This window comes from Prenolepis imparis, unplaced genomic scaffold (assembly GCF_030444845.1).
Source record: "Prenolepis imparis isolate NDT839.2.m4 unplaced genomic scaffold, iyPreImpa1.0 SCAF_3, whole genome shotgun sequence".
NCBI classification, from domain to species: domain Eukaryota; kingdom Metazoa; phylum Arthropoda; class Insecta; order Hymenoptera; family Formicidae; genus Prenolepis; species Prenolepis imparis.
Window position 1 is genome coordinate 7,407,917 of NW_028141161.1, and position 18,472 is coordinate 7,426,388.

Sequence of the window (18,472 nt, forward strand, 5' to 3'; positions counted from 1 at the left end):
CGGCGATGTACGAACGAGCAAAGGATCGTAATCGGATTCGCGCGCGGACTATTTCAGTATCCGCGGTATCGATGGGAGTCTTACCGAACTTGTTTGGGATCACGTCGGGATCAGTCTCCACGGTCTGCTGGGAATTCTGCATGGGGTATTGTTGGGATGGTAGCTCGCTGAGTTCTGCCGGTTTCTCGTGCCGCGGTTTTGCCACGCGTTCCCGACGTACTCTCACCACCACGACCAGGATGATGAGGACCAGAGTCACCAGAGCGCCGACCACAACACCTATCAGCGGCGATAATACAATTCCGGCGTCCTGACCTGTAACGATCGAATAAAGCCGATGTTCACTCTTCTTGTTTTTACAGGGTGTCTACTCAAATTTTGTAAAAAAATTTCTCTGAGAATTCCCTGATCAAAATATATAAAACAAAAAATAATTTATTATAAACGTCTCAGGGAATACTAAGTTATTTAAATTAATTATTTATTAATTTATTATTTATTTAATTATTTATTAAATAAATAAGGAGTATTAATTTATTTAAATATTATTTATTAAAAATTTGAACAATTTTTTATGAAATTTATAATTTATATAAGATCTTGATACTGAAAATAGATTGTTAATAAAAAAAACCATATAAAATTTTAATAAAAACTTAAATATTGCCAAGATATGTCACAGTATCTTAAGTGCTAAATAAAAATAAAATTAACAAAGAATAATTTTTAAAAAAATTCCCTGAATCCAAATCAAATTCCATGAGAATGATTTTTCAAGGTTGAACGAAGTTCCCTGAGAATATCAGGTTTTCAAGGTTTTTCCCGGAAGTATACACTCTGTTTTAGCTGTTCAATCGTTCCTTTGATTGCTCAGTTAAAATCCAAGAAAGACAATTAAATATCTGCAGTCTATAAATTTACTTATAATTTCGAGAAAATTAGAAATAAATAATTTAGCCTGTTATATTTAAAATGATACATTCGTTAAAATTGTCCGATCAGGCAAATGAATAAAATAAAGTTTCTACAAAGTTTGAAGCATTCAATGTGTAATTTAAAGGAACAAACGTTTTCAAAGAAAATCCAGCTATTAATAAATTTGATAACATTAGTTTACAAAAATTAGTTTACAAAAAAATATTTTTTTTCATGATTTAGAATCAGACAAGATGTCTTTTATATTTTTGGATGTTGAAAACAAGTCAATTTTCATTAGGTTTCCGAAATAATTAAGGTTTAATATGCAAAAAATGACTTTTTTGCGATATTAAAATTTTTTTTGTAAAAGAGGTCATGTTATTTTGAAATTCTGATTAGAAGTCATGAACGTATTAATCATCCCTTATAAAATGCATTTATTTTATTTCGATATCTTACTTTTTAGTTATATTAGGAAATATTTAAATACAGAGTTTTGCTGAGGTAGCAAATATTCCGCCTATGATGATGAAGTTATATAATTATACTCATAATTAGTAGTTTAGGGCTATCAATACACATACACAGTGTAACTTATCGTGATAGATTCCACTAAATGTATATTTATATGTAGGGTGTCTCATTTTAATTGCTCACTTTGAATTTTTCGAAACAAATGCATTTTCGAAGAAATATTCCAGACAAAAGTTGTATGATCTAAAGGGCGACAAATAATCATAAAATTAATTTTGGAAAAAATAATTACTTTTTTCCTCAGGGGCATCTCCATATGAGAAGTTCTTAGCTTTAATATTTCATGGCTAATATGGCTAAAAAGTAAGATATTGAAATAAAAAAATGTATTTTATAGGGAATGAACAATATATTTATGATATCTGATCAAACTTTCCAGATAACGTTAACCTTTTTCTACAAAAAAATCTCAAATATCGCAAAAAAACCATTTTTACACATTAAACTTCAATTATTTTGAAAATCTAACGTGCAAGTAAAATTTAATTTGCGACATTATCAGCATCCAAAAATCTATAAGAGACACTTTGTCTACTTTAAAATAATTTTTGGTCGTAAACTAGTGTAATTTATGCTCGCTATAATTTGCGTTTTTTTTCTATCTTCTGTATTCACAAATTGACATTTCTCCGCAAAAATATCTGCTTATAAAATATTTAATTAAATCAACACACGAGAGGAGAGTGTTGCGCTAAAAGAATTGTACAGTGGAATAGATATAATAAATTAATTCGGTCGAGAAGCGGCAAGAAACACACAAAATTAATGTGGATATTTCTCCGCGACGAAGGATTAACCACATCGTGTCACTGTAAAGAGAAAACGAAACGTTGCATCCACCCTTCTATGCTACTTACGAAGCGTTTCATTTTTTTTCCCTTCCATTTTTCCCCTCTCCTTCTCCATACGAGGCAGCTTTGTTACATGCGTAAACAAACCCCGACCGGCGTCGTAGAGAAAACATTTTATATTCCTCAACGTTGGGATTACATCTGGCATGCCAGTATTTTTTGCGCCGCTGTCACGTACACACACGGTTTTATCCACATTTTGTATTTTCGAATCGCCCGTGGAATCTCAAGTAGAAATGGCAATCGCGAATGAAAAAAGTATCCGGCCGCGAAATATAATTAATTAAGAAAGACGTGTTACGGCTGGACGTAAAAGTAATTACATAAAATTTCGTTTATATCGCAATTAAGATGGATAATTATTTAATCTTCCGGGCGCCAAGATACAATTTTAGAATTGCTCTTCGAATTTTCGATTCTTTTCGGGAAAAGTGCCTCTCAGATTTAAAGTAATATAAGATATGAGTGTATTTTCTTAAATGTGTAATCAGTGTATTATTGAAGCAGATAGTGTCAGTTATAAGTATAAGCAATGCAAATAAATAAAATTTCACTGAAAAAATCAGCAGTAGCTGGTTCAATCAGTAGATATTTTAAAATCCATTTTATATTTATATAATTTATAATTATACATAAGATATAGCAATATATTTTGTAAAAAAAAAATCTGAGTTTGTAATAGAGAATCTTATTTATTGTCTGTAGATTTATCGTATCTTAAGAGTAAAAAAGTTATGATATGTATATATGTATAAGTCTGAATTTCATATGTTTGTAGGAATTTTTCCAAAATAAATAGAGAAAATCACCCCTCATATGCGGCTTTTTGCTTTTTTCGATATATCTCTAAAGTATTCGAGATATCAAAAAATGTATCGTACAAAAGTTTCATGACAAAAATATTTCTATTTAATCATATTAAAATAAAATTTTGAAAAAAAATATTTTTCACCCCTTAGGATCATTTTTGGAGAAATTAAAAATTTCCAAATTCATCTATTTATCCCTCCTACGTGCGTGTAAAGTTTCATCAAAATCAGAATTTTAGGCCAGACAAAAATGAACGTTTTTCTTTAGAATTTTTGCATAAAGAACTGCGGTGAGAAATTTTTGCTGCATTTAGACGCGAAGTACTACTTTCTTCGAGAAGGGGAGAGAGAATGGTGGGAAATCTTGCAGCGTTATTTTTCCTCCTCTCTCTCTTAGCACCTCGGTCTCGCGATATACCACCGTATTCGCGCACGTGATAACGTCCCGCCGCTTTGATAGCGTGTGGCCGGTTGAGCGTGGGATCGCGCCTGCTGTTTTTGTCGGATAATTAACAAAACTGCGCTCCTCCTCTCGCGCCTTGTCGTGAGTTGCACCGGCGCGATCAGGTGCGGCGCATAAAGCGAAAAGCGAGAGTCTTTAATTCTTAAATTCTCTCTCGTCTAGGAGGGATGAGGGAGGAGGAGGCCGCCAACTTATTTACGTCGATTAAGCGTCGGCCCAGAATTTGTGCTTGCAACCCCCGCTTATATCGCGTATAACTTGACTCAGGTAAGTTGTTTTAATAGTGTGTGTTTTTCTACCGGTATTAAAATCGTCTACACTGTAAAAAAAATTTGTTAACTTGACTAAACCGTTCAACTAAATTACTGTTTTGTTAATTGAACATATATTAGTATTTAAGTCAAATACGTTTTGTCAAAAGTTTTGTTAGATTTAATATGTTATATTTAATTTAAATATTTTTATATGTTCAGTTAACAAAATATTATTTAGTTGAACGGTTTAGTCAAGTTAACACATTTTTTTTTACAGTGTATCCATCAGACATTCATTCGGTTAATGTTTTAATAATATAATTATTGCGTGCATTTTTTTCATTAGAAAATATTTACTTGATTTGAAAATCGTCGACTAAACACTTATTTGATTATTGTTTAGTAATGTAATTATCGCGTGCATTTTTTTACATTAGAAAATATTTGTTCGATTTAAAGAAATCGTCCATCATCAGGATATTCGGTTAATGGTTTAATAATGTAATTATCGCGTGCATTATTAGAAAATATTTACTCCATTTAAAAATCGACTGCCAGATACTTATTTAGTTATTATTTTTTAATAATATAATTATCGCATGCATTAAATTATTTTACTGGAAAATATTTGCTCAATTAAAAAAAATCGTCGACCATCAAATACTTATTCAGTTATTATTATAATAATGTGACTATCGCACTTATTTCATTATAAAATATTTGTTCGATTTAAAATACCTTCGACCACATCAGATACTTATTCGGATATTATTTTAATAATGAAATTATCGCATGCATTTTTTAATTAGAAAATATTTACTTGATTTATAAAAAAAATCGTCGACCGCCAGACATTTATTCTATTAATTTGAATAATGTAATTATCGCGTGTACTTTTTTTCACGCGATAATCACATTATTAAAGGAACAACCGAATAAGTGTCCGCGGGTCGACGATTTTTAAACGGAGCAAATATTTTTTAATGCCGGTAGAAAAAATATCCGTATTGAAATATTTTCATTGCGCATTTTTTATCGGAGCGAAAGAAAGAGTAGTAAAACATAGTGTTCCGAATAGTAATATAAAAATATATTGTAACTCGAGAGGAAAAAGATAGGACAGATCGGTCCACATTGTGCCTTGTGTAGACTCGCGCGCTTAAGGCTCCTGGTACCTTGTCGACCATGTCGGAATCGTGACGTCAGAGGCGAGAAAACACACGCTAAAATTTTTTAGATGCCATTTCTAAATAAAAACATATTTGCATAAAGTAACACTTAAGATCTCTTTAATACACTTGTAAAAAACGCCGAAAACTATCCTTTTCCCTTTATAATCAATCAACAACTGTAAAATGTAATATTATGAGGCCCAGTCCGTCTGGTCTTTGCACATGCGCAGTCATTCCGCATGTCAAAGTCTGATATCTCGATCATTTTACGATTGTTGATTGACTGTCAAGGGAAAAGAATAGTTTTCGGCGTTTTTTACAAGTGTATTAAAGAGATCTTAAGTGTTATTTTATGCAAATATGTTTTTATTTAGAAATGGTATCTAAGAAATCTCAACGTGTTATTTCTCGCCTCTGACGTCACGATTCCAATATGGCCGCGGTGAGCACCCAGGAGCCTTAATACAGGCATATTTACGCCTGTAAACGCATTAACTAAGTAAGGCGCGCGTTATATGTGCGTTATATATGTTGCTGATGCGCGGTAAAACCCCGGGTTTAATCAGCCGGCAGCCCAAAATTCCCGCCACGACCAACCCCCATATAACCCCCATAACCTAAGGTAGGTCTCCCTGTGTCTCGCCACGCACAGGGGGTATTATATACCGGGGACCACTAGCGTCAGACCAGAGTGTAAATGAGCTTTCCGAGCTGCGTGCTCCGAGAAAGGAAAGCACGAAGTCTTGACAGCGTTTTCTAGGAGATCTCAAGATTTCGCGTCGTTTAACGGACATGCGTTCTCGAGCTGCTCGCGAGCGGAGATTCTTTTTTCATCCAGAAATGCGCGAGGGAGGATTTGCGAAAAATGCCGGGTAATTACGCCGGGAATATAAGCAGGGAACTAGAAGTTTTTCCTCTCAAGAATCTTCTCCGCGCGCACTCGACATTTAAATTCACGCAAAATAAACTCGCACTCGTTACGCCGTTAATGTTACGCGATTATACGCGACGTTGGATTAAAGAAATTTTTTTTTATATTTATACACTTTGCATTGGAAAATTTTAGCTTGTTTATCCCAAATTTTAACAAAATTTTAAATCTATCTTTTGCCTGCATAAAAAGAATATTAATAATATTATAATTAACGAGTCACTGGACAAGAACGGAAAAATAGATAAATGTAAAGCTTCAGTTTTTTTATTAAGTTCTCTCTGTTACATAATCACTCTAGTTTCGCATAATCGAGAAAACTTTGTCTGGTACATAATCGTGACGTGGGTAAATAAATAGTACACAAGTAATGTTATGCGGGTTTACATTTTTCATGTAATTGCTCGCACACTTTCGACCGGATTACAAAGGAAGATTTATGGTGCACTGAGTGAGTGAGAGAGAGCGAACACGTCATGTGTGAGTACACATAAGTGACGTACGGAGTTCTATTGCGACCAGCTTAAGAAACTCTCGTAAATTCATCCAGCTCTGTGGATGAACTGCAGTAAAGCTTTTGACAATTTAGCGGAGGAAGATTTATGGTAGCCGCGCGATACTTCGTATACGATGGCTCTAAGCTTTTAAATAATTCGTTCATTTTTTTTTGTAAATTAAAAAGACACCAATTCGCCGGACAGGATGATTCTAAATAAGTGCGAAAAATTTTGGAGATAATTCCTTGTCAAAAATTAAGAGGGGTCTTTCATATAAATATATATACTCTTACATATATCCCTTCTTGAGGAGTTTTATTCCTCAAAAGGGGAAGAATTGAAATAAAAATTAGGTTTTTATATTTTTCAAATTTTGGACAAATTAGAAAAATAAAATTTGATGGACATTTTCTACTAGTAAAAAGGATACTTATTAATATTTTTTAATCCTCCTGTCTCGTTATATGGGGATGAAACTAGCAACCCCTATCCAATTTTTTATTAGAACTTTATAACGTGATCATCTAAAAATATGCGTTAGAAAGCTTGATTTTTTTAGAAACTTTTTTATCAGATTAATTTTTTTCGTAAAATCAATAGTTTGCAAGAAAAAAATTAAAATATATTATTATGCACAGTATGGCGCTAAATAACAGGTTTCGTGTTACGAGAAGTTGAATTTTAGAATAAAAAAGGAAATAAAACAAAATTACAGTAAATGTTAGGAAAAAATGAAACAAAATTTGAGAAAAAAATAAATCCCTAATTTTATTTTTGGTATATGTTTATATGAAAAACTCACCCCCTCCTTAATTTTCGAAAAAGAATCATCTAAAATTTTTCGCACTTATTTAGACTCATCCTGTACAACTCAAGTTCTTATTCGGTTCCTTTATATCTTATTACGCTTTCGCTGCGCTCGGGTAGTTTTATTCGCGTTCTCGTTATTCCTGTAACACTCTGATGACTTTTCGGTAAACCTCTTTGCGCTTTCGAGATCAACAGATAATTTTTCAATTTATTATCGCCCTTATGCGCGGAATGCGCTCGTGCGTTCGACGGGAAATTGGTACATTTAGCGATCGTATACAACCCTAAGCCTCCGATACTGTCTCGTAAAAGTTGCAATGGAAGTTTAATCGAGTTCTACGCGGAGAAACGTCTGGTGCCGGGGTAGTAAAGATAAACCGGTCCTTATATCGTCGATCCTTGCGAGAAAGGACTAACAGGATTCAGGAAGAGGAAGAGAAAGAGAGAGAGAGTGAGAAAGAGAGAAGGAAGGAGAGGAAGAGAGAAAGAGAAAGAGATCGCGCATCCCCCAACGGATCCCCGAATCCTAAGTTCATCGAAGTTTAGATCACTAATCGGACTTGCAGTAAGGTCAGGGACGGAATCTAACCGCTTGGATTATTTGGGAAAAATATCCTCCCCCGACGTGGATTCCATCCTTGAAAAAAAAAAAAATTTCCGATCGTCCCGAAACTTTTTCTATCTGTCAGGAACATCTCGAAAACTTTGCTTGTATCTTGATCGATCGTTATTTTCTGTCGATTATTTTTGCGCGCTCTTTAATAAGATTGTAAAACGAATCGATAAACCTACTAACGAAATATTTTCCGACTCGACTTGCTTCGTCATCTTATAATAATCCGGAAATTAAATTGACGCGTAATCAATTTCAATTTATATTTTAATACAGAGAAAGAATTCCGAAGAAAGAGAGAATTATTAAATTGCAAATTTTTAATTTCGAAGCTATTTTCTAAACATTTCACGATCGAATATAAAAAAAGAATGTCTCAATTAGCAATTTTTTTATCTCAACAAACTCGCGACGCGTTATTTCTTAATATAATAAGATATCCGAGGTTTCATTAACTTTGATTAACGGGAGGAAAATTTTATCCGATAAATTTATAGCATAAAAGAGAGAGAGGAGGGGGGGGGAGATAAATCATCACCGGAGAGAGAGAGATATTCGATGGAGTTAGGGAAGATCCTCTTTAATAGGGGGGGGGGGGTGAGTTACACCGCCGTAACGTTGGCGTCCGCGTCAGAGGTAAGACGAAGCCTTACGGAGGTCATGTGGCCGGTTAAGTCACCAAGAAGCCAGGGCTTAGCCGGCGCCCAAATCCAAGTTCGGCTCACCTGGATTAATTCCAACATAGGGTCGAACTCCGGATCGCTGTGTTACGCCGTCCCCCCTTCGCCCCTTCCTTCTCCCTCCACCGGTTGGCTAAAGCGACTTAGAGTCTCTCCCCGCTTTCAATTAATGAAAGCGTTCACGCGGCGCACCTTCGTCGCTTCGTCACCATGGATCATCCCACGGGAGAATTTCTCTGGGTAACTGGGGAACTTCTAATATAAATCGCCGAATATCTATATATATATATATATATATATATATATATATATATATATATATACATTCTGGTTACTGGGCCGTCGATGTAATTATTTCACCCCACTAATCGAATCATTCTCTATTTTGGAGTTGAAAATGCAACTTCCATTTTAAACAAACCTCTCTTTGTTCTTTTTTTTAAATTTACATGCCATACACAAAAAGATTAGCTAAATTTTAAGTATCCCTATGTTACAATTTAATGTATTTAAATTTTAGCTCTCTATATGATAACTAACAGTTTTAACTGTGATTTAACAAGGCATTTCCTATTAGCTTAAAAATATTTATTTATTTATTTATTATAATTATAGTGGTTTATTAAAATATGGTAATTAAATTTCAGATATAATAGAGGGATACCTAAAATTTGTATATTTTTTCCGTATACATTTTGTCTAGGAGAAGCAACTTCACTTAGGTGATAACATTCCAAGTACAGTAATCGAGTATGATGGGACGGCAAATGCTCGGAGGTCAGATCAGCGGAAATATGGAAGCAAATCGATCCGATTAGTGTTAATCGCTTAAGAAGCTCCCTAAGTCAACAGTGCACTGGTCGGGAAACCTTTGTCCCGGATCATCCGTCATTATTGTGCGCGCTCGTCAAAGCTAATGAAGGATGATCGAGATGCGGCCGGTAGGTCGATTCGTCTTTGATGCAATTAATCGGTATCGTATAACAGGACGAATGTGCGTTGTAGCTCTAGAATGCAAGACAATTTCGAGAAAGCGAGAGATGCAAATTTCCCGAAGGCCGACATTGACAGAGAGAGGATAACTGGATAAGAGGACGTATTTAAAGGATAATTTTTAAATAATATTATATCGCGAGTTTTATTATAATATACAGGATGATTCTAAATAAGTACAAAAAATTTTAGGAGATGATTCTTTGTCGAAAATTGAAAGGGGTCTTTCGTATAAACATATATGTATATATCCCTCCCTGAAAAATTACACTCTTTTAAAGAAGGAGGTGAAAATTAGGTTTTTAATTTTTTCTCGAATTTTTGTTCTATTTTTTCCAAACATTTAGGTACTACTGATTTTGTTTTGCTTGCTTTTTTTTATTCTAAAATTCAATTTCTCGTAATTATGCCGGTTAGCTGTGCATGATAATGTATTTTAATTTTTTTGAAAATTGTTGATTTTACATAAAAGAAATAAAAAAGTTTCTAAAGCATATTTTTAGATGATCACATTCCGACACGTTAAAAAGTTGTAATAAAAAATTGAATAGGAGTTGCTAGTTTCATTAGGGAGGATTAAAGAGATATTAATGAGTATTCTTTTAACTAAAAAATGTCTGCCAAATTTAATTTCTTTTAATCTGTCCAAAATTTGAGAAAAAAAATTAAAATCTTTCACCTCTCTCTTTGGAAAAGTATAATTCAGGAAGGGGGATATAAGAGTATATGTTTATATAAAAGACTCTCCTTAATTTTTGACAAAGAATTATCTTTTAAAAATTTTCGTACTTATTTACAATCACTCTGTATATTTTTATACATATAAAAAATTATTATTATATATTTTTATATGCACACATTTTCGCGTTAAAAAAATATTTTATATATAGCGAGTCTTATTATACACATTATATATGTTTATATAAATATATATATATATATATATATATTAAAAATAAGAAGAAAATCTTATATATATTTTTGCACGTACACCTTTTTGTGTGAAAACAAATTTTATACACAATTATATGAAGCGTGGCTGTCCCCTTTCCTTGGATTAAGGAGTCGTACGCATATCCCCTTAATTGCAATCGGCCGGAACAGTTTTGGAGAGATTATCGTCGATCGATCCTTCCTTTCGCATTTGCGTGTAATATAGGCGCGCGCCTACCTATGTACATACGTACACACATATACACACACACACACACACACGCGTGTATATACGATGGCACGCTCGATGGTGCGTGTCGGGGCGAAATCGGACAGCAATTACCACTCCGCAATCCCGCAATGCGGAGTGAATTGACTCTCTCTCTGGGGCCAGTTTGCATAGCTGGGACCGAGAGAGGACCAAGTCCTGCGGCGGCCTCGATCATCTCTCGAGTCGAGCAATAAACGCTTATCGGAATGTCGAAGGGGGGAAGGAGGGGGAGAGGGAGGGGGGCAAAGGGGTTTGCGATCCGAATCGTCGAGCATCCCTTATTCGGAAGATTTCGGCGAGTTCTAATCTCAAATTGTTGTAGGAAGCCCTATCTTCCCCGAGACCCCCCAGCCCCCTGGCCCCCTTCTCTATTTGATGCCCCTTTAATTCGACGAGCCCCCCGGGCTAGTCTCCACCGAATTGCCCCCGCGATCTCGCCCCGAGATCAATCCTGCATGTCCGTAAGGCGCACTTACATTACACTCTCGGACTGCATTTACACTCGCAGTTATCATCTGTCATCTGGATTAATTGACAAGCTTTAGATCGGGATAAGTGTAGAGGGAAATTGCGTTCTTTAAAATGTTTTTTCAGATTATTTGTGTGAGTAAAATAAAATGACAGAATGACAAATATTTATCGCGTGTATTTCTTTAATTGGAAAAAAAACAGTGACTAAAATAATTATACATATATAGAGCGATGCCATTTGTAATTTCGAGAACAAAAGCTGACAAAATTTATTACGGAATGAGAATTTAATTTAGAATATATTTAGAATTTATTTAGTTATTAATCTATGTATATACATAGATGTATATACACGAATGTAATGAATCGCGTTTCCAAAGTTAAAAATTAAAAATTTTCTATAACAAGTTAAGTGTATAGCTGTAAAATATTAAATATGTTTATTTAAAAAATTTAAAGTTTGATCAAAATGGTAAAAAGTTCAATATGTGTTATTTTAAAGATTTAAAATAAATTATAATATTCAGAGATTATATTTTTCTGGATGCTGTTTAAGCAGAATCTTTTTGTTTGTGTACATTTTATTTTAAGTAGATTTACATTTATTTTTCAAAAAGTTATGATTTTCAGAGCTGATTATTTACTGCATAATTATATTCAATTTTAAAATTTATGCACACGTAAAATAAGAAAAAAAGCATCACTATACACAAGTTTAATTATAAATTAAGTATAATTGTGGAAAATAAAATATACGTAAATTTTAAAAATTGTCCTTAATCAAAAAGTTGCAAAAAGTCCAGTGCAAGAGTCTGATATTATAATATCTAATGATTACTTTTGAATAGTGTTCAAGCAAAAGTTTTTGTTTGTATGAATTATATTTTTTAAATAGAAATATATATTTATTTAAATACATACTTTAAAAGAAAATTGCGATTAAAAACTATGAATTTTAAAGCTGATTATAAACTACATAACTATAATAAAAAAATAAGAAAAAATAATTCAGCCACGCGAGTCTCATTATAAAAATTAAATGTAGTTATGAAAAAAATAAAAATATATGTTTAATTTAACAGTTTCTGATTTAATAAAAATTGAATAAAATTTAATGCAATATTCTGATAAATAATTGTAATATCCAGCGACTACTATTTTTACGAATTCCGGTGATATTTAAAGTAAAACTTTTTGTATAAATTTTATTTTTTAATATCATATATTTATATTTTATATTTATTTATATATTCATATTTATATTTTTAATATTACATTTTTTAAACAAGAAAAACGGTTGAAAAATTCTGAGTATACACTGCATTACTATTTAATTTTAAGACTTATGTACACGAAAAGCAAGAAGGAAATAAGCATCATCGCACGAGTGACTAGCAATCCTTCGAACAATCTCTTTTCCGTCAAGCGCAATCTGCTTAAAATCCTCGCTAGCCTTCAAGAGATTATCTCGCCAACATTTCGTCGTCGTATAAAATTATTAGAGCGTATAACAAATAACTGTAAAGTCAAGAAAAATTCAATAACCACATTTGTTATTGATCCGAATATTCTATCATTGCATATATGTCATCGGCATAATTTGTTATAATAATATCTACTGAAAAATACATTAAAAAATATTTCAAACGATGACAGAACTGTCATGTTTTTATTAAACAGATAAATTAAATTTTACTTTTATTTATTAATAAATTTGCTTAATTCCATTCGCCATGAGAGCTGATATAAAATATAGTAAAAATTGAAATATAAAAAATACATTGAAAAATATTTCAAACGATGACAGAACTCTCCCGATTCAAGTATAACTTCAAGTGTAGAAGAAGACTATTTCGAGAGGATTATTTCGAAGAAGAGGTGCATCGATGACTGATGTTCACACTTTTTTAACAAGACTGGTTTCGAAACTTTTCGATTACTCTTAAGGCTCCTGGTACCTTGCCGATCATGTCGGAATTGTGACGTCAGAGGCGAGAAAACACACGCTAAAAATTTTTAGATGCGCATTTTTCTAAATAAAAACATATTTGCATAAAATAACATTTAAGATCTCTTTAATACACTTCTAAAAAACTATCCTTTTCCCTTTATAATCAATCAACAGCTGTAAAATGTAATATTATGAGGCTCAGTCCGTCTGGTCTTTGCACATGCGCAGTCATTCCGCATGTCAAAATCTGATATCTCGATCATTTTACGGTTGTTGACTGATTGTCAAGGGAAAAGAATAGTTTTCGGCATTTTTTACAAGTGTATTAAAGAGATCTTAAGTGTTATTTTATGCAAATATGTTTTTATTTAGAAATGGCATCTAAAAAATCTCAACGTGTTATTTCTCGCCTCTGACGTCACGATTCCAATATGGAGCACCCAGGAGCCTTAACTCCGGAGCTTTCGGAAGTCCGGGATTTTTGATTTCACATCTCTCAATAGCTGAAATTATCGAAACCTGAAGGGATTTTGCCCTTTCAGCGGTGTGATTTATCGTCCGATGCTTCGCGACGATAAAAGAATAATGTTGAAGCGGACATGCGGACCCCGAGGGACAGCTTTCCGCGGCGGGGTTCGCGAATGGACGGCGGCGTTAATTATTCTTTCCCGCTGGACCGTGAAAAAAGGCGTCCGGGAACGAAATAACCGGCTCGAGGTCTGTGCGCGATAATAAAAAAACGGAAATGGAAAGGAAAGGCGCGCACGTGGAAAGACGCGGAGCTTCGTGGACGATGTCTGACGAGGTCGCTCGTGGAAATGCGAGACCGGGGTTGAGAATATGAAAGGGGGAAATATGGGGAGAGAGAGAGAGAAGGAGAGCTCTCTCTTTCTCTTAATGGGAAGGGGGGCGGAAGTTGAGAAAAATGACGACGGGGGTAAACACGCTAAGTGAAGTTAACGATCGGGCAAGAAGAGCGGCAAAAATGACCCCAGGAAAATTACCGCACGCGCAACGGCTTAATGTCCAAAAAGATGAGAGTCGAGGGGAGAGGAAGGTAAGGAGAGTAAGAAGAGAGAGACGGAGGAAGATGGAAAAGAAAGTCGGGGAGAACGATGTCAAGAACTGAGAGAGATATTCGCAAGAACGCGGCGAGAAGGGAAAGCTGCAGCTGCTTAATGACCACCCTGTACATTCGTATCTTTCTTAGATAGGCTTCTTTCTTATGCTCTTCCTCTCTTTCTTCCTTTCTAATTCCTTCGCAGTCCCAGCGCTGGGTGCCACTGGGACCATTATCTGTAATTGCTTTCCTTAATTCGATGTTCCTTGCCTATATACGGTGGGACAAAAAATTTCGCCTATAAAAATGGGTTAAGCACGTTTTGACGTGTAGAATCGCGTGAAAGATTCAAATTCCTCCGAGTAGAAATTTATTTGGACATCCCATATTCAATCTAGGGATTACTAAGGCATCCAAAATAAGGGTTTGCCAAATTCAAACTCATTTAGAATCTAGTTAGGACCTAGTTTTTATTTTTTTTAATGCCATTTTGTTTTATATGTTTAAAGACCTGTCTCAGGTCTGATTAAGTCAAGAATGTTTTCCTCAAGACATTTTAATTTAAGTATGTTGCACTATAGCTCATACAGAACCCAGTTTAAACAAAAAGTGTTATTTAATTATATGAAAGGTGTATAAAATATATTGATATATATAATTTAAAATCACTGCATGTTGATTTTTTAGAAGAATCATCAGTTAACACGATTTCAATGAGTTAATAAGAAGCTCATTAAAATTTAATTCAAGCAGCAATATGTTTTTTATTGTGGTATCTTTTATCTTACATATAGGTCTGAGTTACAAAGCCAACATTGGTCCAAGCTAAAATTTTTATATTGGTCCAAGTTTGGAAAGCAAGATCCTAGACAAAAAAGCGTGACAATCCAAGATAGGCGTTCTAACTTGCCTTAAATAGAGTTAGGAGACCTCTAAGGCCTGATTAAAAATTCCCAAACGCGTCATTCGTCGATCCTTGGATTTTTCTCTCTACACGTTGTTGAGATAAAAATTCATAATTTTTTTCTTCGAAATTAATAAAATCGCGGCTCAATTTTTTCTGACCTACAAAGAGAGCGATAGCGACAGAAGCTGCCCGGAAAAATAATCGTTTTCTCGCGAGAGATCGATTTCCGGAAATAAATCTCGCTCAGCGGCGATCAGAATCTCCTTCGTCTCGCATTCGGACTCCGCAATTCGTTTTTAAACACGCCGGTGACGGCGGGGAGGGATGGAAAGGGGTTGAAAGTCACGCGAAACACGCGGGGACGCTGCGTCGCATCGAGCGGCAAATTGATCGACGCTGCGACGGCCGTAAATCACTTTGCTGACAATTGATTCGCCTCTGGTACTCGTTTTACCTCGGATCGCGGTAATGTTTACGGGAGGACGCACGTGCGCGTAACACTGTTCGCCGTTTTGCGTGCGCGTCGGACCGCGTTGGCGAGAACGGCTTCATTTGCCCCGGTGTTACCAGTGATACTCATTACGCTTTACCTCGTAATTTTTATCGAAGAAATTATTAAAATTGATCGGTTCATTTTTCATATTTCAAGTTTCCAAAAATCTGCCGTCAAAAAAATTATGCATTTATTATCGCGTTATATGAAAAAAAATAGTTACGCTCAATTTTCAGATTTAAAGTTTCGAAAAATGTGCTGTCAAAAAAATAATGCACCAAGCTTGACATCTTTTCATTTCGGTTTAAAGTTTGCAACTATGGTTAGAAAAAAAAGTTGCATAAGCATTGGTTTAAAAATATTTTATTATTATGTTATATTAAATAATTTGCCGTAAAAAAATTATGCATTTATTATCGCGTTAGAGGTATTAGAAAAAATAGCTTGCTCAATTTTCGGTCGATTTTCCAGATTTCAAGTTTCGAAAAAATTGCTGTCAAAAGTAATGCACCAAATTGACATCTTTTGACTTCACAGCGTCATGCAAATTCTATAAAATCTGTATACAGGTTGTCCCAAAAGTTAAATGATTAAAGTTTGCAACTATATGTAGATAGAAACAAAAAAAAAGTTGCATAAGCATTGGTTTAAAAATGTTTTATTATCACGTTATATTAAAAAATCAAAATAAAAGAAAATACGTTAAATTTTTCATTTCAATCTGTCGCGTCCTTTGTTTCCAATACAAACTTGACATTGTTGACATCTAGATTAAAGCTTATATAATTTTCTTTTGTTTATCTTGCTTCAATAAATGCCAAACTAATCTTCTCAGTAAATTTTGGTTGCAAATTAACTTTTATACGACAAACGTTTAATTTTTCACAGGTAAACATCAAGCTATAACAAAAACTGTAGCTAAAATAAACAAATAAATATCATTGTTATGCATCAATCACGAAGACAATAGCCAGTCCGCTATTGTCTTTCGTGTGACATATTTTTATTATAACCCCTTCTAATAAACATCCATTTTCGGACTAATATTTATATAATGTTTCGACATACAATATGTATAATAGAAAAAAAATTGTATACAAGTAAATATTACTTTATCAAAAATTAATATTTACTTTGCGATATCGATTACATTATATTCTACAGGTTGAAATAAAAATGAAATACTCGATATACTCTGCAGTTAATTTCCAGGGAGAAATTTTCCTGATAAGTAACACGACGTGTACGTATATATACGAACGAGGGTAACGTTGTCTCGAAAGCAGCGATCCATCTTGCTTACCCCCTCGCGTCGTTGACACCACCCACTTCGGGAACCCCTGTAGCTATTCGATTCATCCCCGAAAGACCCTCCCTCCCCCGCAAAGTGGTGACTTTGCCGCCGATCCGTGTACTCGACCAGCATCTTTCTCTAATCTCCGAGCAATCGCGGATCTCCGCTAAATTGAGCAGGGTTGACTCTCTCCTCAATGATGCCTCTCGCGATTCGATCTCGTTTGTCGAATTGTAAGTGATAGACGATTTTTCATTCCGTCGAGATATTCCAATCCGCGTGTCGTTCAGAAGTATTTTTTCGAGCAAAATAAATAATTGAAAATACCCAAAACGACAAATATATCTACCGCATGATGTAGTACAACATTATGTGTGTCTATGATTTTATTAATAAAGTTTAAATATAGGACTCAAACTTATCGATGAAGTTTAAAATCGTATAATAAATTGAAAAGGCTCTGATATATGTATAAATCCAAAATTAGGTATGACAAGTGTTGATAAGAGACCAAGCGTGACAAACTTATTTTTAAAATTCTCCTTCAATTATTTACAACAAAATAATACTAGAGAAGAATTTAAAAACAAGTTTGTTGGACCTAGTGATGTCTGCGCCTGGCCCTTTATACCTGAAATTGTATTTAAAATCGTATTTACCGGTTCGTTTCTCGGCGTCGCGATAGGTGACCTCGCTGAGGGTGACAGGTTGACTTCGTCCCTTAGCGTTGACCGCGTAAACCGCCACGTGGACCCCAAGCTCGACCGAAGCCTCCAGCCCGGCGAGGGCAAAGGTCGGCTCGTCCGGGTTGGAGACGTTGTAGAGAGGCCGGCTGCTGGTGAGGAAGTCCACGTCGCCGTGATAGACCTCCAGCACGAATTTCTGCGGCAGTCCGCCGTCGTATCCTGGCACGCACTTCACCTCCACGCTGGTGTACGTCTGGTTCGCCAGGGTGCAATTGCGCACCGGAAACGGTTTTCCTATAACAGAGAACAGTCTTTTATGAAAAAAGAGCTGAATCGTGAATTGTTACGTGAGAATTTTAACCCGAGTAGAAATTCATCCAGCTTCTAGCCAGTAACTGGCCAGGAATTCTGGTTACTAGTTTTTGGCCAGTCAAACAGGTTTGGGCGACGTTTGGTTCACCAATAACTAGTCAGTTTCTAATAAAATTTTGACCAGTTTTTTTATCCAGTTTCTGTCCATTTTCTCAGCAAATGGCCTGAGAGGCCATTTTGGGTTGCGAATTTGGGTTCAACAAAAGACTATGGTAAACTACCTTTCTTTCCAGACTGCAAAATCATGCAGACCTGTGTAATCTCCCTAGTTCAAAGATAGTACCCGGATGGAAACGAGAGACTTTCTTTTTTCTCTCTCTCTCTCTTATGGGACGCTAAATCTTTTTCAACGACACGCACGGCCACTTCCGTCCCGTGATATTTCCTGGACTTTTTGCACGCGTTTCCGTTAAAGAACGGCTCCACAGGTCCGTCGTTCTCTCGGAAATCAAGCCTGGTATGCGAGTGAAAAATTCTCTCGCGTGTCTAGGAACGGCAAGAGATATAGT

General features: G+C 35.0%; 1 protein-coding gene across 4 annotated transcripts in view; it reads right to left on the reverse strand.

The window, feature by feature from the left end:
* LOC145934366 (kin of IRRE-like protein 1) overlaps positions 1 to 18,472 on the reverse strand; it is a 506,904-nt gene that overhangs the window by 4,991 nt on the left and 483,441 nt on the right. For all 4 annotated transcript variants that reach the window (XM_083034727.1, XM_083034729.1, XM_083034728.1 and 1 more), the window contains 2 exons: positions 17,565 to 17,885; positions 85 to 315 (listed from right to left, as the gene is read on the reverse strand). In XM_083034727.1, the coding sequence (XP_082890853.1) occupies positions 85 to 315; positions 17,565 to 17,885 (552 nt within the window). The remainder of the gene's footprint in view (positions 1 to 84; positions 316 to 17,564; positions 17,886 to 18,472) is intronic.